Source organism: Dipodomys spectabilis, unplaced genomic scaffold (genome assembly GCF_019054845.1).
Source record: "Dipodomys spectabilis isolate Male_0828 unplaced genomic scaffold, ASM1905484v1 ptg000034l, whole genome shotgun sequence".
In the NCBI taxonomy this organism is placed as follows: domain Eukaryota; kingdom Metazoa; phylum Chordata; class Mammalia; order Rodentia; family Heteromyidae; genus Dipodomys; species Dipodomys spectabilis.
In genome coordinates this window covers 6,222,268-6,246,486 of record NW_024870711.1, presented here as the reverse complement: position 1 = coordinate 6,246,486, position 24,219 = coordinate 6,222,268, and the positions used below count along the sequence as shown (strand labels likewise).

Sequence of the window (24,219 nt, the reverse complement as noted above, 5' to 3'; positions counted from 1 at the left end):
ATAAAGGAAGTAAGGATCATGTATGATTCTTTTCTAAGCAAAGAAGTCCTTAACTAATGCCTATTCATTTTGGATGATGGTGATGATGATAATGATGATGATGATGATGATGATGATGATGATGATGATGATGATGATGATGATGATGAATGCCTACATTCTGGATTATATTGCATTACCTAGAAATTTCTTCCAATGGCAGATTTTTCTTTCTCTAGAAAAGCTGCACATTTCGCTCAGCTTGATAACAGGTGTGTAAGGATTTCTGAAATTTGATAAACCATGTGAATTTGTTCACTACCATTTCAATACAGTCCATCAAAGTCATTCTTCAGGATTTCATCATGGTGGTGTTGGGGTTTCCACGGTGACAAGGGCACATGATTTAAGCGCGGGGACATTTGCTAAAGAAGGAATCCCTTTGCGAGGAATAACTTCAAGACAAATTACTTGACAAATGTTAACGAGGACAAAATATATCAATAATGATTAGCTCTACATTACTGAATTAATGGAGTGGGTCAGAGGAAGATCAAGACCAAATTTAGTTATCTAGATATTTCTCTCCTCCAGTCAATTGTGAGCTCCCCGTGGTCGCTAACATAAATAAGGAACGGGCTTAGTTTGTCCTGTTTGAAGACGACAGAGGTGCTTGTTTATTGAATATTTGCTCTTGAAGCAAAATATTAGGATATTGAATAGTCTAACTCTATTCAACATTATGTAGCCAGTGTATATTGGAAAGATAATCAGAATATTTTAGCCAAGTATGAAAAAGATTGTTGAATAGAGTTTTGAGTTGCTAAATTTCAGATTTTTTTGGCATGATCATTAGCGATTCTTTGATACATATCATCAGTACAAATTCTAAGTTTTATGGATAAAATAGATTAGATTTGAAGTGTGCTTGCTTGATTTTAAGCAGTAGGAAAGAAGAACTCTGATGCAAGCTATTCTGAAGAAAGTCTAAAATTATATATTCTTGGAGGTTATGTCACCTGGCTAAAAGAAAGTTCAGAGGAATGACAGTCTTAAGACTGGACTTAATCTAGTGAGGACTCAGATAGGCCAGCATAATTTAAATGTGACAAGTTGTTAGAAATGAGGTTTTTGTCCTCATGCATAAAAAAATAATCTGAGATTTTAATAACCGCATCTAATTTTAGGTATATCATTAGCAGAGTACCATCTATTATCTCTAGTTTCCAACTTGTGACTTTGAGAGAAAGTTAAGTTCTTTATTTCCAGAGACTTTTAAACTATTATAACTTGAAAAGGAATTAAAATTCGAAGAACAACATTGGCACTTTCAATGTTTTCAGATTAGTGATAGTTTTTAAAAATTTTTATAGACTGATCTTTAAAGTAATTGTACAAAGGTGTGGCCACTTAACAAGGCAGATTATGAATACAAGAGACTTTGGTCGGTGTCATCTCTTCCAACATCCCTCCCTAACTTGTCTTAATTTTGTAGAACATGCATTAAATTTTTATCTGCATTCTCCTCCTCATCTCTTCTGCATTTGTCTATACCTTTCCCCCTTGACTCCATCCAATCCCTTGGAGTGTCTGATTCCTGGCGTTTCATTTTGCTGAATTCTGACTTTGCCTTCCTAAGGAATTAGTACTATTTGTGTTCTCCCTAGAACCTACTATATTTACGTTGATACAATTTGTATGTATTTGCATACCACAAAACATATGTATTTTAAACTCTCTATGCCAACTCTAGCTTCCACATACAGGGGAAAACATGCATCCTTTGTCCTTCTGTGCCTGGCCTATTTCACTTCACATAATTTTTTCCAAGATCATTCTTTCTAATGGATCAATCCCACTGTTTGTATATACCACGTTTTATTTGATTCATTCTTGCACTGAGGAGCATCTGGGCTGATTTCATACCTTGGCTTTGGTGAATAGTGTGGAAAAGGAGCTACAGAGCAGGAAAGTCATTCTGTTAGACTAGATGGAGAAACAGGGTCACTGCCCACAACCACCAACAGAGCTCACACACAGAGGTAGCAACGCTGAGCCCTCACCCTGCGAATGCATGCCTTTGTTTGGAAAGATCACTAGGAGAGGACAAATTTTATCCACCTCCTAAAATGAAAAGGGGAGAAAGGGCAGACTTTCCTGAAATAATACATAATATTATATAAGAGAATGTAAACATACTTTAGTTATACTAATTAATCTATGCCCTTTCAGTAATTGCTTTATCTGACTCATTCATTCACTGCAGCTTTTTGTGACAGGGTCATACTATGCATCCCCAATTGACTTTAAACCCTAATACTCCTGCCTCAATCTCTCTAGCACTGGGATTACAGCAGTTATACACCAGCATACCTACCTTAGGTATTGGTCTTTACAAATCAGACTTCAAGTCATTTTCTTTCCTTTTCTTGTTTGGTCAGTCATGGGACTTAAACTCAGAGCCTGGAAGCTGTCCCAAAAGTCTTTTTCTTGAGATTCATGTTCTACCACTTTGAACCACAGCTCTATTTCCAGTTTTCTAGTGGTTAATTAGAGGTAAGAGGCTCATAGACTTTCCTGCCCAGGCTGGTTTTGAGCCACAATCCTTAGATCTCAGCCTCCTGAGTAGCTAGGATTACAGGCGTGAGCCACCAGCAACTGGCATGCAGTCATTTTCATACATTTAAACTTTACTCAAAGAAACCATGAAAATACATCTTAAATTTTATAAAAATGAAAAATAAACACTTTCTGGCTTTTAAGTTGGTAGTATTATTTTACTATGGTGTCTATTACCATAAGCCAAAATATTTATTAATTCCCACAGAATTAGAGGAGGAAATCTCATTAAAATATTATAAAAATGAATGGCACCAATTAGCTTAATTGGTGGTATACTGCTTTTACCACAAGTCACAGACTGGATTATCTTCAAGTTAAGAAAATGGAGATTATAGAGTGGTTATAAACAGATTTTCCTATCTTTATCAGAGAACCAAAGAATTTTCCTTCTTCCATTCCTTTAGTGACTGTTACTTCACTCAGGACTTTTGGTATTTCAGTTTTTTCTTCTCCTTCATCCTAAAATCACTTGTGGATAGCTGACATGGAGGTCACGAGGTATCCACAGAGTTGGGGAGGACAGTGGTACCTACCCGGAGGAAGGATGCAGGAAAGGATCCTGGCTTCAATTACCCTTGCATTTTGGGCGATCTCTATCCAGAGTAAGGACGGACAAAATGTTTAATTCATATATATTTGTTATCACTTAGATGCAGTTTTGTCTTGTTTCTAAACAAGCTTCAAATAATTTCTAGCATCTAAAGTACAGTAATAGTTGTTCTTAACCTACTGCACTTTCTCAGAACACCATGATTTTTATTAAAGCATAGTATATGAGAGACTATGAGGATATAATCACCCCTGCTGAATTTCTTTCAAAATGTCACCTTGATTTGCACATTATTTGGATTTTTCATTTTCTTGTATAAAATGATCCATATATTATTGGACTTTATAAGATGCACTGCAACCTTAGTAGTGAAGTTTTAACAGAGCCCAGTAAATTATAAAATGAATTGAAAATTGGGTTAGACAAACTCATTAATAGAACTCAATAACATTTTTAAGGTGGAGAAGAAAGCTATCTAATGTCAAGGCGAGTGTCTATGACTCCTCGTGCCTGTAATTCCAGCTGCTTACGAGGCTGAGATTTGAAGATCCAGGTTCACATATCAGCCGAGGCAGGCAAAACCAAGAAACTCTTATCTCCAGTTAACCAACCTGCAACTACAGGTATGGTTCAGGTGGTAGAGCACCAGCCCAGACCGATTAAAGCTTAGAAAGATTATGAGGCCTTGAGTTCAAGCCCTAGAACTACTCCCAACAAAAAGAAGCAAGTAAACAAACAGTAAAGATCCAATGTCTTGAGATCTATGATTTCATAAATTTTCTTCCATGAGACTTCTTGTAAAGTTATTAAGTAGTTGTACCAAGAGGATCTTTTAAAATCTATACATTAAACTTTCGTATAACAATTGCTATTTAAATCAAGAATACCCATGTGTGTTTGTTAACATTGTACAAAATTGAAAACTTCATTTCTTATAGTTTTAGAATCAGCTTCATTTGCCTCTGTCCAGACAAAGGGCACAAGGTGGTCCTTTAAAATCTCTGGCTGAGTCTTCACTCAGGAAGGGAAGGATGAGAAGAGCTTTTTATCTCAGAGTATCTAGGCATTGTAGCTCTTTTGTATTGAGAGTCACAACCTTTAATTGTAGAAAGACTATGTTAGACCAATCTGTCTCCCAGATTTCAGATAAAGACTTAGGTCAAATCATAAAGGGCAACAGAACTGTGATAGGAGCTCCTATGTTGGGATGCTTTACTTTGTCACATGCCGTACCTCCTTTCTATAAACAACCGTCTAAAACAAATCTACATACAATTTGCCTACATGCAAATTTTAAATGCGAATCATTTCAGGTCAAAAAATGAAAGCTACTACATCAATAAAACATGTTTTAATGGATATGCATCTAAGCACTACCCATTATAAGATATAATGAAGTAGTCGGGTGTTTTAATATACAATACACTAACTACAAATGAAGCTGGGGAGAAATGTACTGCATTTGCTACTGTGACACTACAAGGATTGTTGTTGCTTGTAATGTTCTGGGATGAAAACAAAACCCCTCACAGTAATGATGTTAATAAAGCAAGAGGCTCTCTGTGTTTCCATAGCAGTTATGCTTAGAAAATTAATGCATATTAAAATATGGGATGTATTTTGTATTCCAAGATAAATTCTAGTTTATTTGTAGGTACAGCTACTTCTAAATAGATGTGGGTTTTTTTTTTCATTGCAAAAAATTATGGGTAGTGGATGGGTGAATCTTTGTGCTGGGAATTCTCTGCCTGAGTTGCAGATTGTACAAGGTTCTCACAGTTGTAGTTTTCACCCTGAAATGTCGATATCTGTTGCCACCTTCATCAGTTCCAAGAAAAACTGCTGCACAAATTTCCAGTGTTCTCTTTGTCTCTGCTTTCTTTGAGAATTTCTCCTTTAGGGAGAGGAGACGGAGCACCAACTCTCTCTCCTCCTCCTCCTTACTGCTCTGACTGACGAATAGAGGAAATTGTAGGTTGTGATCTAAGGGAGGATCTATTCCCATCTAAAGAGTGGTATCCCTACCAAGATCTGCACTGCCAGCATTTGTAGCTAACAAGAGTCTTGTGCTTTAGCGTCCTCCACCACAAATCACACATCTGAAGGAATTCACATCTCGATGGCTAAACGTCATGAGAAATAGTAAATAAGACTGTCTTAAGTATTCTACCTGCCTAGTTATTTCCCTGACCACTGAATCCAGTAACATGATTCTTAAACAATGTTTGCCTTGAGAATTATACAAGACACGGAAGCATATGCCCACAGTGTGGAGGTATCAATTGTAGGTAAAGGGTAATATAAATTGTGGGAGATTATAAAGTTGGATAAGGGGTTTGGGGATCTTTACTGAAATGGGTTTTAAAACAAATCCAAGGAGAGAAAGGAAAAAGACAGGGAGTTTGAAAATATTGAAACATGTTGGTCTATTTTGCCAAAAAAATCCTTCCATTCTGTTGTCATGTTTTTAACATCCCTTCCTTGATATTTTTCCCCTTTTCCACGCATGACGGAGGAAGATCATGTCTGTGTCTTGAGTCATTGAACAGGAAGGGGCCTCTGACATCAATCTTGGAATTGTACAAGAAGACATCTACTTCTTTATCTTACCCTTGAAAACACAGAGAGATGGGCTCATTTTCTCTTTCCTAGTTCACCTGCTACAGTAAATTGTCGACAAGATGGAATTTTTGAAAATGTGGTTTCCTTCAGCCATAGAATAGGCAAAATCTGTTTTGTTATAGTCAGAGACAAACAAGCCAATCAACCAATTTAAAAGGAGAAAAGAAGCCATTCATGGGGGTCATGGAAGCCAGGAAAGCGAGCCTCTGAAACTTTGATAACCTGTGGCAATTGCACAGAGAGTTAATGGAAAGAGAACTGGCATTTATTAAATACCCTCACTGCAAACACACTGTCTCTGTAGCATCCCGTTTCATTTTCACAGTGAGCTATAGCAAGTATCATCTCCCCAAAGATTTTAAAAACAAGGAACAGGAGTTTCTAGTCGTTGCAAACACTGCTATGTGGAACTAGTTCCACATACTTCTGAGTCCAGTCCTTTTGTTGAAACCAGACCGTCCTTTGCAAAGATGTATTACATTGGTACAACAAACTGATTTTGGTCAAATAACTGAACAATCAATGAGGAAATGAGGAGACCACATGAATGATAAATTTTGAATGCCACAAATTTCAATTTTAAAAGAGTGAACTGTAAGCATGGCTGAAACTGTGGAATTCAGAATTTTGTTAAAATGAAAGCATCGCACTCCTACTAAAAACATCAACAACAAACACGTCCTCTGGGCAAGTGGGCACTCTTGGGGCAGACCTGCAATTCTAGCTTCTCAAGAGGCTGAAAGCTGAGGATCACAGTTTGAAGCCAGCGTCAGCAGGAAAAGCCCTGAGACTCTTATCTCCAATTAACTGCCAAAAACAAAAACAAAAATCCAGTTGTGGAGCTGTAGCTCAAATGTCAGAGAGCTAGTTTTGAGGAAGATAGGTCAGGGACAGCATCCCAGCCCTGAGGTCAAGCCCTAAGATGGACACAAAATAACCAAATAACATACAAAGCTTCCATATTCTGTTTTAGAAGTCCATTTTAAATTTATAAGTCAACAATAGAAAGGTAATTCTGATCAATAGTAAAACCAGTGAAGCAGAGAAGTTTCAAGCCATTTAGTGACACGAACTGTAGCTCCACAGAACTAATAGTTAAATTAGTATTGTGTGTGTGTGTGTGTGTGTACCAGTAGTCTTGGGGCTTGAATTTTTGGGCCTGAGCCTCTTTGTGCTCAAGGCCAAGTGAACTACCGCTTGAGCCACAGCACCATTTCTGGCTTTTTTTTTGAGTAGTTTAATGGAGAAAAGAGTCTCAAGAAGGTCCCTTCCTGGGCTGGGTTCAAACTGCGATCCTCAGCTCTCAGCCTGCTGAGTAGTTGGGATTACAGGCATGAGCAACCAAAGGCCCACAGATTAGCAGATTTAATGAATGTAAAAAGTTACATTCAAAAGTACAAAGGATTATTCTATACTGCATTCAGGTTAAGTAGGTTTGGAACTTGCAATCTACTCAGAAATCTTGTATTTTTTTTTTTTTTTTTTTGGGTCCAGTCATGGGGCCTGAACTCTGGGCCTGGGCGCTGTCCCTCAGCTCTTCAGCTCAAGGCTAGCGCTCTACCACTTGAGCCACAGCGCCACTTCTGGCTTTTTTTTTTCATTTTGCTTATGTGGTGCTGAGGAATTGAACCCAGGGCCTCAGGCATGCAAGGCAAGCGCTCTACCACTGAGCCACCTTCCCAGCCCCAGAAATCTTGTATTTTTTTAGGTGATTTCTTCTTAGACATTTTGTTAAGATTTGTTCATGAAGAAATTTCAAATACATGAACAACAGATTTCCTGTATTCTTTAGACCTTTGTCATTTTAAAATTCAGTGCAGAAAGTATATCCTATTTCTACAGTAAGGTTGAAAAGTATCATTTTGTTCTTGTTTCCTTTTTCATTAAATTCCCAGAAGAAAAATGCTGAAATAACAATGTGACATTTGTCATCAATTTATAGCTATCGTTTTACACTTCCATAACTTGAGAATGTTTTCTCTCTTCTGTCTTAGAATGTTTCATCTTACATTAGTTTCATGATACACAAGAAATAGTATGTGCAATCAAAATTTAACTGAAAAATATTTCAGTATAATTTGTATGAAAAATGTAAGACACTGAAAGTTTATAAATAAGGTTAAAATGGTTTCATTGAGATTTATCTATCAGTAAAGTTCCAGAGAATTGTAAATTTAGATGGAATATGTGTTCTTCATTTTGTTTTTTAAATAAAATTTGCATAAAAAACGATCATCAAGTGAACTTTCATTTAAAGCCATTTAATTTAATTTTTATCTAAATGTTGCTTTCCAAAAAGTAAAACTGGTCTTCTTTTGTCAAAGAACTAAGGCTATGTTACTCACAGTCTTAAATAAATGATCATTATTTTCGAAATTACTGCTGTTTTGAGAATTTCTATGAAGTTAAAGGCTTTGCTTTTGTGAAAACACATGTGTATTTTTTGTTTTCTTAGGCTCTTCATTGTGTTTAAAGTAACTTTCTTCACATTTTAAAAAAAATCAAGGAGCAGGGAATGTTCTTATTTCAAGCACTGCTGTGTTACAGGTGAATAGATACAAAAAGAAAAGTATGGCGAAAGCTTCCTGAAAGAAACAAATATTCTACTTCATTTTCACAGATGGATGAGACATTCTTATTTTCACGTGACAGGTAAGATAATAAGAATTATTTAAATGACATAGCACCATTTCTAGGAACATATAACATGGGCTGATAGAACTTGTGAAATAATACTAATCTTTTAATATTAATAACACATTTTAATGTGATTAATATCATTTGTAATAATATAACAATTTCAAGATTGAAGGGCATGCATGCCTGGACGCCCAACTTTAAAGAAAGAATAAACTGTCCAAGTAAATAAAAATTCGACATGCATATCACAAACTATGGATGCATATCGGGTCTATTTTTGTTAAGACTTGGCAGCAACCAAAGAAAAGTTAGGAAAAGCTCCACACAGATAAAAATCCAAAACAAAAATAAACAACAACGACAGCAGCAACAATAGAAAGACCTCGTGTAGGCCACACAGTCACAGGAGCTTGGTCTGACAGGGTCCCCAATTCCAGGTTTCACAGCTGGTTTTTCTGCGTAGCAATCACAAGGGGCATCGTGAGGCAACGCCCTGCTGAGCCCCTCACCTCCCATCTCACCCGCTGCTGCTAGAACATTCGCCCTGCTATGTGTTGCCCGTTCATTGAGATTCTCCAGGAGCAGCAACACTGCTCTTTTGAAGCTTCAAAGGGGACCACCGTCTCGCAAAGCAACCTATGCACAGTGTTGTGTAAGAGGGCCGGCTCTGGGGATACACAAGTGTGCGCCTCTCGTCTCCCTCCACCTGTTTCCCAGTGCAGGAAGACATCATGAATGTTCTTCAGAAAGCCCCACCTGCCCACGAGCCAAACCAAACCACACTGGGGTGATCCAAAAAGCAATTCTGAATCCCCCTGACTTCAGATCCCATGGTAGAGCCCAGCATGGGCTTCCTGCATTATGCCCGGGGTCCCCGGGGAAGATTCACTAGATCTTCTCCCTGTGTTGACCCTTCTGTCTCAACTCTCCCACCTCCATCAGTCCTGGGCAAGCAAAGGCCCTGGAGGATAACTTCAGATACAAAATCTGTCAAGAGCAGTTGTCAGTCCCCTGAGACTCTCTTTTCAAATTAAAGGATTACAAGAAATGAAATACTGCCATATTGGCCTAAATGCCATGTAATTTATGAGAGGATGACAGGACTACTGGCATCTATTCATCACGTTCCATGCAGTGATTTCTGTTTCTCTCTATGCAAATAGTCGCAGTTAATTCTAAGGAAGTTAATCAGCCTCATTCACCTTATTGGAGAATGTGTGTGTATGTGTGTGCATGCATGCATGTGTGTGTGTGTGCATGTGTATGTATGAGAGAGAGAGAGAGAGAGACTATGCCATTGCTAAGCCTTGAATTCAGGGCCTCACATTATTGCTTGCTGCTTTTCACCCAAAGCTGGTGCTCTACCAATTGAGCCACACTTCCACTTCTGGCTTATTGCCTAGTTAGTTGGAGATGTGTCTCTCAGATGTCTCTCCTAGGTTGGTTTTGATCCATGATCCTCAGGTCTCAGCATCCTAAATAGCTAGGCTTAAATGTGTGAGCCACCAGCCCCAGCATAATTTCTTCTATACATTTATACATAAGTAGAAGAGTTTTTAAATTTGGAAGATCAAAACAATATATACAAATAATAAGTAATGATCACTATGTTAATGGAGGAGTTGTAATGTGTAACACTGTAATATCACATATGTCTTGGAAGTATTTGCATATGAGTATGCTTAATATTTTTATTATAATATTAATGTAAAGCATTAACATATATAATCAAATATCAAGACTAGAGCACTTTGATCACTGAGATTTTAAAAACCATAGTGGCTTTTGAGATGACCTAGTTCAATTCTTTCACATTATAATAGTGAAAAAGTATAATGCAAGGATTTTATATAAATGATCCAATAGGACTCAACCCATTAGTTGTGTTTCTACATGTTTTTGCACATTCAAATTGTAGAATGAAATACATTATGTCTTCTTTTTTTACCCCCAATACTTAATAATGTCATATAATGATTATATAACTTGCTTCTTTGAGAGATTTTTTTTGTCATTTAACGAAGCAGCTTATGAATAAAATGCATCTTAATCAATGTCACCCTTTCCAACATTCTTACCCATCTCTCTCCTACCCACCTCTTCTTAATGTTGTAGGATATACATTGGATTCTTGCCTGCATTCCCATCTCTTCTTTCTCCTCTTCACTGGTCCACCCATTTCCCCTTGACCCCACCCCTGGAGTGTGTTTCTTTATCTCAAAAGTGAACCAGAAATCTGACTTAGCCTGTTTATTTTCATGTTCTGAACTTCTATCTTGCTATTCAGTGTGTATAGTGGTATAGGGGTCACTCTCAGCATAAATCAAAATTCATGACCTATATGCAAAATGTTAGGTATATATTTCTAGGCTTTTGAAATTGCGAAGGCAAGTGTCTGATGCATATATGATGCCCGTCTCGGTCAGATGACAACTCAAGTCACTTGTTGCAGCTGGGCACAAGGCAGGGCCTTGGCCTTGGGGAAGGAGAGCAACCCCCGAGCCTCAGCCTGAGCCTCTGGAAACAGAACAATAAGACTCTGCTTCCTGATGTCTACCGCTTGATAGGAAGGGACAAAGTATATGCTTCAGAAAACAAGTTTCCAGTGATTAAATTTCAGTTTACTGCTGTCCTAGTATTATCAATTCATGCCTTCATTATCTATGGAGCAAACTCTAGCTGCTAGTATTGTCTACTTTTTAGAGAATAATATTCTTAGCTTATATATTTTTTTAAATTTTTAAATGAAGAAAGGCACACTAACTTCAGAGTTTTCAACCTCCACAGCTTTTCTACAGTGACTTGTTTTGCCCAGGATAAAAAGGGTTGTGTTTTTTTATGTTCCTGATGCCCACAAAGCGTCACTAAGTTGCAAGTGTTGCACGTTTTCAAGACCTTCATGGGTCAGAAAACTAAAAACCTATATGCTGTTAAATAGGCCTTACTAGATTATTTTACATGAATAATATTATTGATAATTGTATCATGCTTTATGGCAATTTAATATACTTTCTATCAAGTGATTGTAGCTACAAGTATCTCAATGTACAACAATATCATATGTTGTGATAAGAATATAATTGTGGAATCTACTTGCCATCGACTTTCTGTACCTTACTTTCCATATTACTTCTTATTATCTCTCTCTATATATGTAACTAGATGGTTAGCTCTTTATTTTTATATACTATTATGTGGCCACACGCTAATAGATTGGTCTTCTTTTTGTAAATTTTTCTAAGTAAGTAGCTTTTCAAGTCAATTACATAATAATTGAGAGATATTAAAATGTTTTCCCAAAATTTACACTCCATTCTTGGATTATACCGTAGCAGTTGTACAGTCAGTATTTGGGACACTTAAAACATAATGAAGAAAACACTGTAATTGACTTATCACCACATGCCAGCCCTTGCAGCTTCTCTACATGACTCTCACACCCAGTCTCTCACATAGGATTTATTTGGCCCCTTTACAGATTATAAACTTGGACCTCAGAATTATAACAATTTTTGTCCAACTCACACAGGAGCAGGGCCATAACCAAACTTCCTTTTCTAACCTCAACATCTGTTCTAATTACTACTGCAAGATGTGGTTTCAGAGCCCAGAAGAATATCTAGATGTTTCTCAGATTCCCTGAATACGTTTACCATGTCAACGTGGCTTGAGTTCAGCAGGCCTTCCTTGTCAACGTAAGTGTCAGAAATGACTACACAATATTATGTAACTGATTCTATTGTAGGAGCTTCTGGTAGAGGGTACATTGAGAAATTCATATTAGAGGATTATTTTTCTCATGATTTTGGAGATTAAAACTTGAACCAGGTAATTAACAGAGTTGGGTACCCTGCTATAAAGATACCTAATATATAAAACCTAATATATAAAACTCACAGTTGGAGGAAAAACAAAGGAACATATACAACCATTGGTAAGACTCAGAAAATAAACAGACACCCTACTCATAAAACAAACACAGAGTTTTCAAGTTTTATTTGCATCAGGGAAATTTACCTCATAACCTTTTATATTTCAAGTTGAATCAAAGTATATGTTAATTTGTTTTAATATATGCAGCCATCAGTCACATATTGAAAAAACAGTAAAAACAAAGTGGAACCAGATACCATAATGTTCAAAGTACTTTGAAGACTGAATATGCTTTAAATCATCAATTAATTACCACCAGTCCCTTCCCACACCAAATCTATGCTCTCTGTCCCAGGTAGAAAAATTCACATGCTTTTCCTGCTAACCAAATTTGGCAGTCAGTCAAGTTTATCTAAAGAGTCAAAGCTTTGAGGAGGGTATGGAGCCTTGCGAGACACACGTTACCATTCCAGCCATACCTCCAGGTGTTTTTTCTATTGGGCTTTTTGAGGTAAAGACTTGCTTTGTGGCCAGGCCAGCCTGGGCTGGCTGTGATACTCCTCCTTGTGCTTACTTGTGTGCAAGGGATGATGGGCGTATGCCACCATGCCTCAACCTTGGGTGAGATGATGAAATCTGATGACGATGATGATGATGATGATGATGATGATGATGATGATGATGATGATGATAATTTTAGCCTGGGGGTACCTCAAACCATAGTCCCCACATCTCTTCTTCTCAAATAGCTACAAATACAGGCTTGATTGCCCGTGCAAGCCTAAGATTTCTTAACGCTTATTAACTAACAAAAGTAACAAAAAAAAAGAAACTCTGTTAAAAAACATAAACTTTCTTATTAAAGAAAATTAAGGTTTGTCATTAATATTTCTAACCACTCAAGAATCGTTTTCTATTTGGTGAGACACTACGAAAGAGGAAATTTTTTTGATCACTTATTTTTAAGAAAGATATCCAGCCCCTCCCACCCCCCACCCACAGCGGTAGTGATCATCTCCATAGCAGACAGAGTCCCAGGCTCCCACAAGATGGCATGATAGGTTCTCTTCTTCTGCCTGGAAATCTTTCCTGGCTGTGGGACCTGCCAGCTCCTTCTGACCCTGCAGGCTGTAGCTCAAATGACCTGGTAGCATTTTCTTAATCACACAACGGAGACTTTACCTCCAGTCTGGCTGAGATGATTTATTGATTTTATTTTCTCTTTTGTCATGTCTACCCAATAAAAGTCAACTTTAAAGTGACTTATTAAACTCAAATATTATAAAATTGACAGGCAAAAGAGCATTGGAATGAAGAAACAGTTCTATATGCTAACAAATAAATAAGAGAGTTTTCTTTGATCACCACATCTGTGGGGACTCTTTGTGGTTGTCTGGCACAGGGTGTTGAGAGGAATTCTGTAAGTTACTCAGGTTCATGGAGGAAAAACACTATGATGAATGAGTGATGTTTGCTCTCAGTGAATTCAGGATGACTACAGGGGAATAGCAGCAAACAAACAAACACATCAGCAATCTAGACCCTGTATTTTTGGAGTGCTCCAATATATTAACCTAGTATGTTCATTGCATCATCAGTAAAGCTAGTATTTTCAAGGTGTGTTATATTATTTCTCTTACGTAGTTTGAACCGAGAGTGATTCCAATATACTAGTATTTTTACTTTAAATTAATTAAAAATTAGGTCACATAGTGCAGACCACATGCAGTCATAAGGTATTAACACATTTTTAGGAAATGTTCCCTAAAAATGTGCTGCAACTTTGCTATGTGACATTGTTGAGGGGAAATTTTTTCATGTTGTTCTGCTGTGGTGAATCTTCTCCCATTAACTGAAATTATAAAATATATCGGCATAACTATTATATACTTTTCAGGGGACTTAATGATTTGATTTCCATTAAAAAGTGACCTAGAAAATGAGTTAAATGACTCTTCTATATTAAATAGATTATGTACACATACATGCAAGCATTTTATATGTGTATATGTATGCACTGATAATGTACACATGTACATCCTGCACGCATATACATATGTACATGAATATACATATGTGTATATATATATAATAGTTCACAATGGCCACTGGATTGGACTTACAAGCAAGGATAAACACCTTTCATTTTAAGGCATTAAAGATATTAAGAATTAAAAATTATGAAATTTCTTTTAGTAAATCATACAGTATTTCACCTTTTAAGAAACTCTTGTCAATTCACAGTGCATGCATTTTTTTTTTCTCTCAGGTATTTCTTTCAAATAACACCATAATGGGATGATGGGGCTGACACTGTAATCATAGTCAGTAGAAAATTATGAGTCAGAGCAAACTTTTCCTTTTACATGTTATTTCAACATGACATCTCGGTGCAGTGAGGTGAGCAAACCCTTGTTGGATTTAATTAAACTTTATATAACTTGATTCCAACTTAGATGCACTGCAGCACAAGAGGTTGTGAATTTGACAGTGTTTATGTAGGTCACAACTCTATTGCCTGTCATTTTTATAATTCACATTTCATCCCAGTACAAATGAAGAAGGGGTAAATGTATTACAAAGTGGAAGGAAGGAAGGAAGGAAGGAAGGAAGGAAGGAAGGAAGGAAGGAAGGAAGGAAGGAAGGAAGGAAGGAAGGAGGAAGGAAGGAAAGAAAGAAAGAAAGAAAGAAAGAAAGAAAGAAAGAAAGAAAGAAAGGAAGGAAGGAAGGAAGGAAGGAAGGAAGGAAGGAAGGAAGGAAGGAAGGAAGGAAGGAGAGAGAAAGAGGGGGAGGGAAAGAGGGAGGAGGGAAGGGAGGGAGGGAAGGAAGGGAAGGAAAGAAAGGGAAAAAGAGAGTCTATATCAGTTGGAGGGTATTTTTTACTGATAAATATCATTCTCAGGAATTAATTTTACCTCTTTCCTAAACATGAAAACATTAAATAATATGTCACTATTCATATTTATGGGAGCATTTTCACCAAACTTAAATCAGAAGGAAAATAGAGAATATGGCTCTCAGGAGCTCTTCTATATTTCTTCAACACATTTATGGTATACCAAAAATATGTTATTTTCAGCAAGCAAACTCAGAGCCAACACTACATCTTTATTTCCAGATTTCCTACTATCAGGGGAGGTTTTAAAATCTGGAGTGCTATAAAAAAAAGCCAGTAACTTCAAGCTGTTATTATGAATAGTCTACCACACAAAAAAAGAACTGAATAGGAGTTTAACAAGTTCTTTACAGAAAGTTTAAAATTACAGAAACAATCAGCACTGATTTCAAAGTGTGGATGCTGTCTTCGTCTTCAAAGAGTTGAGGGAAAACATCTAATTCTTCGTGATTGCGCAGGAGGGACATTAATGTATATAGAAGACAGCAGCTAGTTAACACTGAAATTCACCCTATTGAATGGAAGTGGACACATAGGAGCTAATTTCTAATCAGAGTGTATTTTAATGTAATATTTACCTACCCCATGTCAGAGAATATATGTCACTCAAATACTGGAGTAACCCCCACTCAAGGTCATGAGAGGGAAAAAAAAAAAACTTTTCTGACTGCTTTCTCAAACATGCAGACATTCATGCACATTTGGCGATTGCATTATCAGTCATTAGTAGTACTCTCTGTAGGTTTTAGATTAGAAAGGGCTCATAGATTAAAGTCCGTATTCTCCTTTCTATAATTACTGCTGTATGGAAGCAAGGGGATTCTTTAACTTTATTTCTAAAACTAAACAGGCAAGAACCAAGCACAGCAAGGCTCTCCAAGCTAGCAGCCTTATTCCAGGGCAAAGCCTCCTATCTATCTCCTAGAACAATCTGTAATTCCCACAGACAGCCTGGAATAAGGAAGTAGTAGGGCATGAGCTGTGAATATCGAGGTCTTTATCCTAAAGATATCTAACAGATGCCTCTCAAGGTACCTACTTTGGGAAAAGATAAGAACTAACGTCCTGGAGGCCAAGTAGAGTTGCCTTCAGCTGAAAGGAACTAACCCTTGTGTTACTGTATTTGATTCTGGTGCCCTGCATTGTGTCTGTACATTTTTCTAATTTGGGGAGGGGAAGGGAAATAACAAAATGTTGAAACAAGAATACAGGTTAATCCATAGTAACAATGAGACATAGAAGACACTATGGTGAAAGCGAACTTTACAACTTCAGAGGAAGGGAGGAGGGAGAGGCTGGGGAGGTGGGGAGGGAAGGGATGGTAGGGGAAAAACGAAGGAGCGGGGTAACAATCCTGGATAGGAAATGTAGTCATGACCTAACTCATGTAACTGTAACCCCTCTGTACAGTATCTTTACAATATTTTTTTTTTACAAAAAAGGAACTTCTTAGAGAAAGAGTTAAGTCCTCCACATTCCAGCACGTTTTCCCCCAGTCCTAGTATTTTAATTCAGAGCCTCACACTTGTTGGATAGGCAGACAATCTACCCTGTGAACCATGTCCCTACCCCCAGATCCCACAACCTAACATCTTTTGTTGGTCAGAACTAAAATATGCAAATGTTGTAGATCCCAGAAGATGGAAAATGTTAATATTTCTGCTGATTACTCTGCTGGTGTTAGTCTTTTAAGTTTTTCATTTAAAATGTTAGAAACTTTATAGAGATCATTTCATCTTTATTCTTGCACATTAAAAGATCAAAATGCAATATAGAAGTTCCTTCTATAAGTCAAGTTAGATGCTTATAGAAATACACCTTAAGTTTTGTATATCAATTTTAGAATGTGTTTCTTTCTGGGAACACTGATGGGGCTCAATTCCAGATAACAATGTAGATAGCAAACACTTACTTCATATGCTACCATAGGTTTATGGTTATTGTCATATATTCTGTTGTTTAACTTTGCACATAGTAAACATTTCTCAAATCCAGTCTGAGATACTTGGAAGTGCATGTTTTATTATCTTCATCCTATTAATACCCATCACTACTCACACAATACCTACAGCTGAGTCTCCACATAGCTCAGAAGAGTAAAGGAAATTGCAAACAAGATATTAATGAAGAATTTCTAATCCGAGTTTCTGCTTTTTTTTTAGTATAGAATTTGCAACAAATAAAAACAATCACATCTAATTTTCAAAAAGAAAATCAAGTCAAGTACAGACACATAATGCTCTTTTATTATCTTCCAATAACAGAATTGTACCCATGAGACAAGAAGGCCTATTAACTTTAAAGATTAACTTTTCCCTACAAGTATTTATCAATTAGGACAACTAATTTTGAATTTGATGCCAACTAAAGAACTTGGAAGTTGAAAGCTGATGCCACTTAAAACACATTGGGGATGTATTTAAAAATATAATGCAAATTAAACAAATTTGAAAATATCATCTAAAAATGTGATGCTGTATGTTTGAAGGTAAAGATTAATTTTAAAAACTATATTAAATGTGTATACTTTCTTTAATTTTGTCATGCATTGACAATAGGGGAATAATACCTGAAGGATAACAGTGCCTGTAAAACCAAGAATAATACTTGAAGGATAATAGTGCCTGTGAAACCAAGATTATCTAACTTTTTCCTCATCTTGGGGCTTGAACTCAGGACCGGGGTTCTGTCCCTGAGCCTCTTTGTCTCAAGGCTAACGCTCTACCACTTAAGCCACAGCTTCACTTCCAGCTTTTTTTGAGTAGTTTATTGGAGATAAGGGTCTCACAGGGACTTTTCTGCCCAGGTTGGCTTTGAACAGTGACCTCAAATCTCAGCTTCCTGTGTAGATAGGATTATAGGCATGAACCACCACACCTAGTCATAATGATTTTCTTTTTATTAGTTTGCATGAACTAATGTAGTACCGTTTATCTACCAGTGAATTTTAGTGGCTGAAAGCACATTTTAAGCTTAATTTCTACTTCCTAAGACAAGTCCTACTTCCAAAGTCCTGTGTTTGGACTACAATCAAACTCAATATAAACTGATAATGTTGGTTTCTTAATTCATTTAAATATTATGTTTCAAAAGCATCTTTTGGATGGAGTATATAAATTGAGATAAGATAATTGGACAGTAACTGCTGTTTTTCTATTGCTGCATTAACTACAAAAAATGCTTGTTTAGGAGGAGACCAAACTTGGAACTTGTAAATAAGTTAAACTCTCTAAATGACACATTAAAAATATAAGTGTATGCATATTTTCCATAACAGGAACATGTGATCCCTAGTCCATATGAAATAATATTACATATTTACATATTTAAGGAATTACACTAGTGTGTGTATATATATATATATATGCAAAACACCTTTGCATGTGTACATGGATACAGCATATTTGTTAGAGATTATTTGGATCAATGGAAAGCATATTTCCCATATATGACCAGTAATGAAATTATAGGTGAATAGCTATGCAATATAATGTAAGTTGCCCTTTATCAGAGCACACCTATTTAAGTAATAATCCAGTAACCTTTAAGAGTTGAACTCATTAAGTGCTGACTCAACCCTCTCATCGGTGAGAACTGCACAGTCAGGCTCTCTAACACAAGCTAATAAATACAAGTCCAGCAGTAAACCATCCCCTAAAGCCTTCATGTGCCCTGTCCGTGCACTTTTACAAGACGGGAAAGCAAGCAATTGGATCAGTCAGCCACGGTTCATTCTCCTATCACAAAGACATAGATCATGTTTCAATTTAATCCAAACCATGAGCTTCTTTGAATTTATTCTACTCTACTTCTACAAGATATACTATAAAGCTTTCCACTCTGTTTCCAGAACAGAAAGAAAGAAACATGCCGTTAGCAAGTCTACTTGAAGTTAATTTGTTATGCTATTTTAAAAATGTGTTAAAGATACTTCTGAAAAGACCCAGCATATTAAAAAGTTACTTGATAGCAAAAATTTTTAGCACAGTCATCTTATTTCCCATGTGTAAAGAAAAATGTTGAGATTTTCCTGCTACTTTTTGTCTCATGATGACCTCTTCTGGTGAGTTGTTCATTGTCTTAGACTTATGGAGTTACCGTGTTTTCTCCAGTGAATGTCTATAACATGAACAGCTTTACCAACCATATTCTCTCTTAGAGCTATACATAATGTAATTGAACATTTGTATACAACTAAACCTGAAATACAAAGAACTGAAAACAGGAAGAGGCTCCTCATTAGTAAAGAACCACAGCATTCCTGTTATTTAGTTCATTCACAGCTTTGGGTTAACTTTGGGTTTCGGTTGCACATTCAAGTTAAATGAAATGATAGTCTATTACAATGAGTCTAAACAATAGAGAAAAAAGATCTAAATAAATCTTAGCAATCAATTATAAGTGATTAAAAAGTAGTGGCCTCTACATTCTCTTCCACCAAAATCTAAGCAGTAAAAAAAAAAAAAACTCTGTACATATTTCTGAAATAACAACAACTATTTTATCATTGGAAAGCATCAGTCCAGTGACTATATAAACTCTCTTGTGGACCCATAGTGAACGCAGGAAGAAGAAACACAGAAACCTGCAAAGCTCCAGGAAATCAGGGCCAACAATCAGGCTAGATCACAAATTTCACTTAGAATGAGTTTATTCCCCAGGAAAAGTGGCAGCACTTTCTGTGTAACCAGACCTTGAAGTGAAAACTTAAATCTCATTAGAAGAATTTCCCAAGGATACAGTGTTAAGCATTTCTTTAAATATATCAACTTCAAGCCTTGTGTCATCAAAATGTCAAGTTAAATGTAAAATTGGCAAACATTAAAATACATAACTTTTTGAGGATATATATATATATATAGAGAGAGAGAGAGAGAGAGAGAGAGAGAGTTTTGTTTTTAAGCTAATTACAAGCTATATCACTACCTCTCCACACTTCAAGGGAAGGAAAGCTAATACAGAAGTTTGGAAGATATGCCAGGATACTCATAATGATATCTTTCTGTAGAAGATGCTTGACCATCCTTCCAGTGGTCTTTATCATTGGCACTCTTATCAATCTGTACACTGTAATGAGAACACTAGTATTAAAATATAGGCAAAGGTGCATCTGGATGTCCGAACGCTGCCGAGAGTGGACTGCATCAGTTATACTGAGTACGAAGATACTAAACTTCTCCCTCCCCCCAAAAGGAAAACACTTTTTATGAATTGCGGCATCGCTATGATAAATGTTTGCTAACTTATTTATTCCTCCTCAGAAATAGTAAGTGCTTCTGAATACAAGCCTAAGGCCTCCAGACAATCTTTCTTTTGCTTAACTCTTTGTGAGCCAAAGGAACAACCATTCCACTTCAGAAGCACGCACTTCTAAAGCAATGCAGGAGGTTACCGTTATTTTTATTTACTTATTGCAAACCTCCCCAAACACTAATGGAGTTGTTTACAAGGCTCCTTTAAAAAACAACCACCACCACCACCACCAAAAAAAACCAGATAGACATTATGAGCAGTATCATGACTTCAAAATTCCTTGAAGCAATCTCTTCATGTCTAGAAATCTCTTCGCTACTACATGAACAACGTTTTAGTCCTGGCATGGCTTGAGACTTGCTCATTACTTCAGACTCACGAGGAAGGAAAAGAATTTCAGCTACAAAGTTGCCTTCGCTGTATATTTTGACTCCTTTTCATAAGTAGATATTAACTTTTTAAGGATGAAGAGGAGTGGAGGAGGAGGAGGAGGAGGAGGAGGAAATAGGAAGAAAGAGGAGGAGAGAAGATCTATATAGGTGCCTGTTTAATACACACTGCTCTTGGGTGCTTAGACCCGCGCTCATTGAAGTGAGAACCGTACCTAAACACATGAAACTTATGTTGGCCACGGGACTCCAGTGTGGCCTCCAGTGAGGCGCCCTGGGCTCCATCCACACAAATAACTCCCCAGGAGCTGCCACCAAAGCCGCCGGGCCCTCCGGGGGGCCAGGCCATCTCCAACACCAGACACAACTTTCAGACACAGTAGGGGCATCCCCAGCCCCTCTGCCCCTCACAGACACACACACATACACACACACACTGACACACAGACACACAGACACAAGCACAGACACACACACACACACACACACACGCAGCGGGCGCGCGGCGCGTTGGGCTTTTGGAGTTTGCACCGCTGCAGTGGTCGCGAGTGCGTGACGGCCGCGATGCCCACGTACCAAGGGCTGGTTGGTGGTGGTGGCGGCGGCGGGGAGGAGGGGGGACAGACAGGGGGACCGAGGAGTGAGATCTGAACGCATCTCAGAGTTGCTGCATCCCGGGCCGGGGCGGTGGGGGGGGGGGGGACCTCACTGCGGCACTCCCCGGCGGGGCTCGGCGGCCGGGTGCCGAGCGAGGGCGCGCGGGCACGCACAGGGCTACTTACGGGACGCGGAGGGGGCCGTCCAGGCTCTGCAGAGGCAGCTGCTGACCATCCAGAGCGCGAGCGCCGCCGCTCCGCCGCCGGCCCGAGCGGCCGCCCGCATCCTTCCTTCCGCTCTCGGCGGCGGCCGAGCCGTACTCCACGCGGGCTCGCTGCGGAGCTGCGGTCCGCCTCTCCCGTGGGCTCCTCCGGGCGGGCGGGCGAGCGAGCTGGGCGGTCCTCAGAAGAGCAGGGGGGCGAGCCCAGCCCCGCCCGCGCGCGCGCGCCCCGCGCGCCCCGCGCCCGGCTCCACTTCTTCGGGGCTAGGAGGGGGGAAACAGCCCTGGAGAGGCTCCGCGTTCCTTCTCTGCTTTGGATCTCAAAGCCAGACCAATGGCGCGGGAAGGGGGGTGTGGGGGGGGGGGGAGAAATGCAGATCAAGAAGAAGGAAATGGAGTGGGGAGGGAAAGAGAGAGAGAGAGAGAGAGACAGAGAGAGAGAGAGAGCGAGAGAGAGAGGGGATGGGATGGGAGAGGAGGAGGAGGCTGACACCTACCCCGCCCTCTCCTTCTTGGGGAGGGGGGGTTTCTCCAAAAGACGTCGGGGGTCTGGGGGAGATCGGAAGCGCGGAGGTTGCGGGAGAGCGCCGCCGGAGCCGCGGGGACCGGGGCGAGCGCTCGGGTCGCGGGTTCCGCAGCCGCCCCGCAGCTCACACCGGGAGCTCGGGGATGTGCGGGGAGGGCCCCGCGGCGCACGCTCCGAGTCAGCCCCGCGCCGCCCCGCCGCGCATCTCCCTCGCTGGCGGAGCGAGCTGCAGCCGCCTGGGCCGAGCGACAGCCGGGGACGGCGCCACCGCCGCTGGCGCCTGCGAACCCGGGCGGGCGGAGGGAAAGCCCTCCCTTCCCCGGCTCCTCCTCCTCCTTCCTTCCTTCCTCCTCCTCCTCTTCTGCTTCCTCCTCCTCCGCCGCCGCCTCCTGCTCCTCCTGTCCGAACCCCCCCTCTCTGGCTGTCAGAATCTCTCGGCCCTGCCCTCGCGGGGCTGGGACCAGCCGGGGTTCCTCCGGCGGCGGCCGCGGGGCGGAGGAGGGAGGCGCGCGCGCGCTGGGCCCTGGGGCGGGAGCTGGTGCTGTCCGCGGTGCTGAAGTTGGCGCGCGCTCGCGGGTGGAATCTTGGAACCCTGCTGCGAACCCCACCAGCCCCGCGGCAGGGAGAACCCTCCTCCCCCTCTCCCACCTCCCCCCTTCGCTGGAGGCCTTGGTGTTCTGCTCCTTCCCTCCCCCTTTCCGAGAGAGATGGTACAGGCTTCCTTCCCTGAGCTCCAACACCCCTGGGAGCCACAATCGGGCATCCGGCCAGCCAGGTCTTTTCCGAGTGGTTCTAACACCAAGTGATGGATGTAACCACGTCCCGACGGACTGGAGGCCGGGCGGGAAGGGCGCGGAGGCCTGCGATGCAGACGTCTTGCACATGTAATTCATCCCTTCTCCTACACGGGCACGCACCCGCGGGCGGACACAAAACACGCGCTGCTGCCAGAAAACTACCATCAGGCCAAACGTGCACATCGACAGACATGGCCTCAAAACTGAAATGGATACGCGGGAGGCGGATGGGGGGGATGAGTACCCCGGGTACCCCCGGGCTTTTCAAGTCCTAGGGATCGAGGTCTACAGACACCTGCGTGTTCTCTTCCCATTCCAGTAATTCATCTCAAGCTCTTCTCACTTCACCCCACACTTTCCACACTCTAGCCTGGACACAGTTGTCCTCCATCCGGTTTAGGTAAAGCGTTTAGGTTCTTATCTCTCTGAAGAACCAACCCTCTCACAGACTTTACTGACACCATGAAGAATCGTCCGTCTTCTAAGTATCTAATGATGTTTAGGGAGGGCGAAGGAGGAAGTAGCTGTGTCTTTCAAATGTTATGCAATGAATAAGCATTTGCCTCTCAAGATAAATAAAATTTTTATGGAGACTCTCCTACTCCTGTAGTCGACTGTGTTTTTTTTTTTTTTTTAATACTATGGTTAGGTCTTAGAAAGGTCTACTGTGAACAGGATTGTGTGTTCGATGTATAATTAAGATGGTGTTAATGGGCCTGAGTCAGCATTCTTATTTGAGCTTTATTTCTCATTGATTTAAAAGGATGTTTTGTCCTAGTAAGAACTGCAGATTGGGTAAAACCCAGAAGATGAAGAAATGAGCCAGATGACCATTAAGGGAAAAGAAAGTGCATGCTCATGGGATAAAGCTCCTCCCTGTAAAATAACACAGCAAAGACATTCTTATGGATTACCTCCTTTCTATTTTAATTCCCTCAATCTGTCAAAAGTCAATGAATACTTGCCAAAACATACAGAACAGCCATCAAGCAATTGTAAGAGCTCAAAGAAACCAATCACAATGGGAAACACTGTCAGAAAACACAAGTTTTTAGAACAGTCAGTTGTTTAACTATGTCTATTCTAGCCATCACATTTATCTCCGCTGAAGGGGTATTAAAATGTTTTTAATCCAAGAAAAATGAGGCAACAATAGAAAGTATCACCATTTCAGATCCTCAATGAATGTCATTCAAAGAGCATATCAAATGGATTTGTAAAGTTTCTTTTTCTATGGTGCTGATCAAAACTAGCT

The 24,219-nt window shown here is 39.7% G+C and overlaps 1 protein-coding gene across 1 annotated transcript in view; it reads right to left on the bottom strand.

Annotated features, from left to right (window-relative positions):
• The window catches only part of Cntnap2 (contactin associated protein 2), a 1,675,080-nt gene extending 1,653,377 nt beyond the window's left edge, over nt 1–21,703 (bottom strand). The window contains exon 1 of the mRNA XM_042677312.1: nt 21,607–21,703. Within this exon, the coding sequence (XP_042533246.1) occupies nt 21,607–21,655 (49 nt within the window). The 5' untranslated portion in view covers nt 21,656–21,703. The remainder of the gene's footprint in view (nt 1–21,606) is intronic.
• Between the last annotated feature and the right edge of the window lie 2,516 nt (nt 21,704–24,219).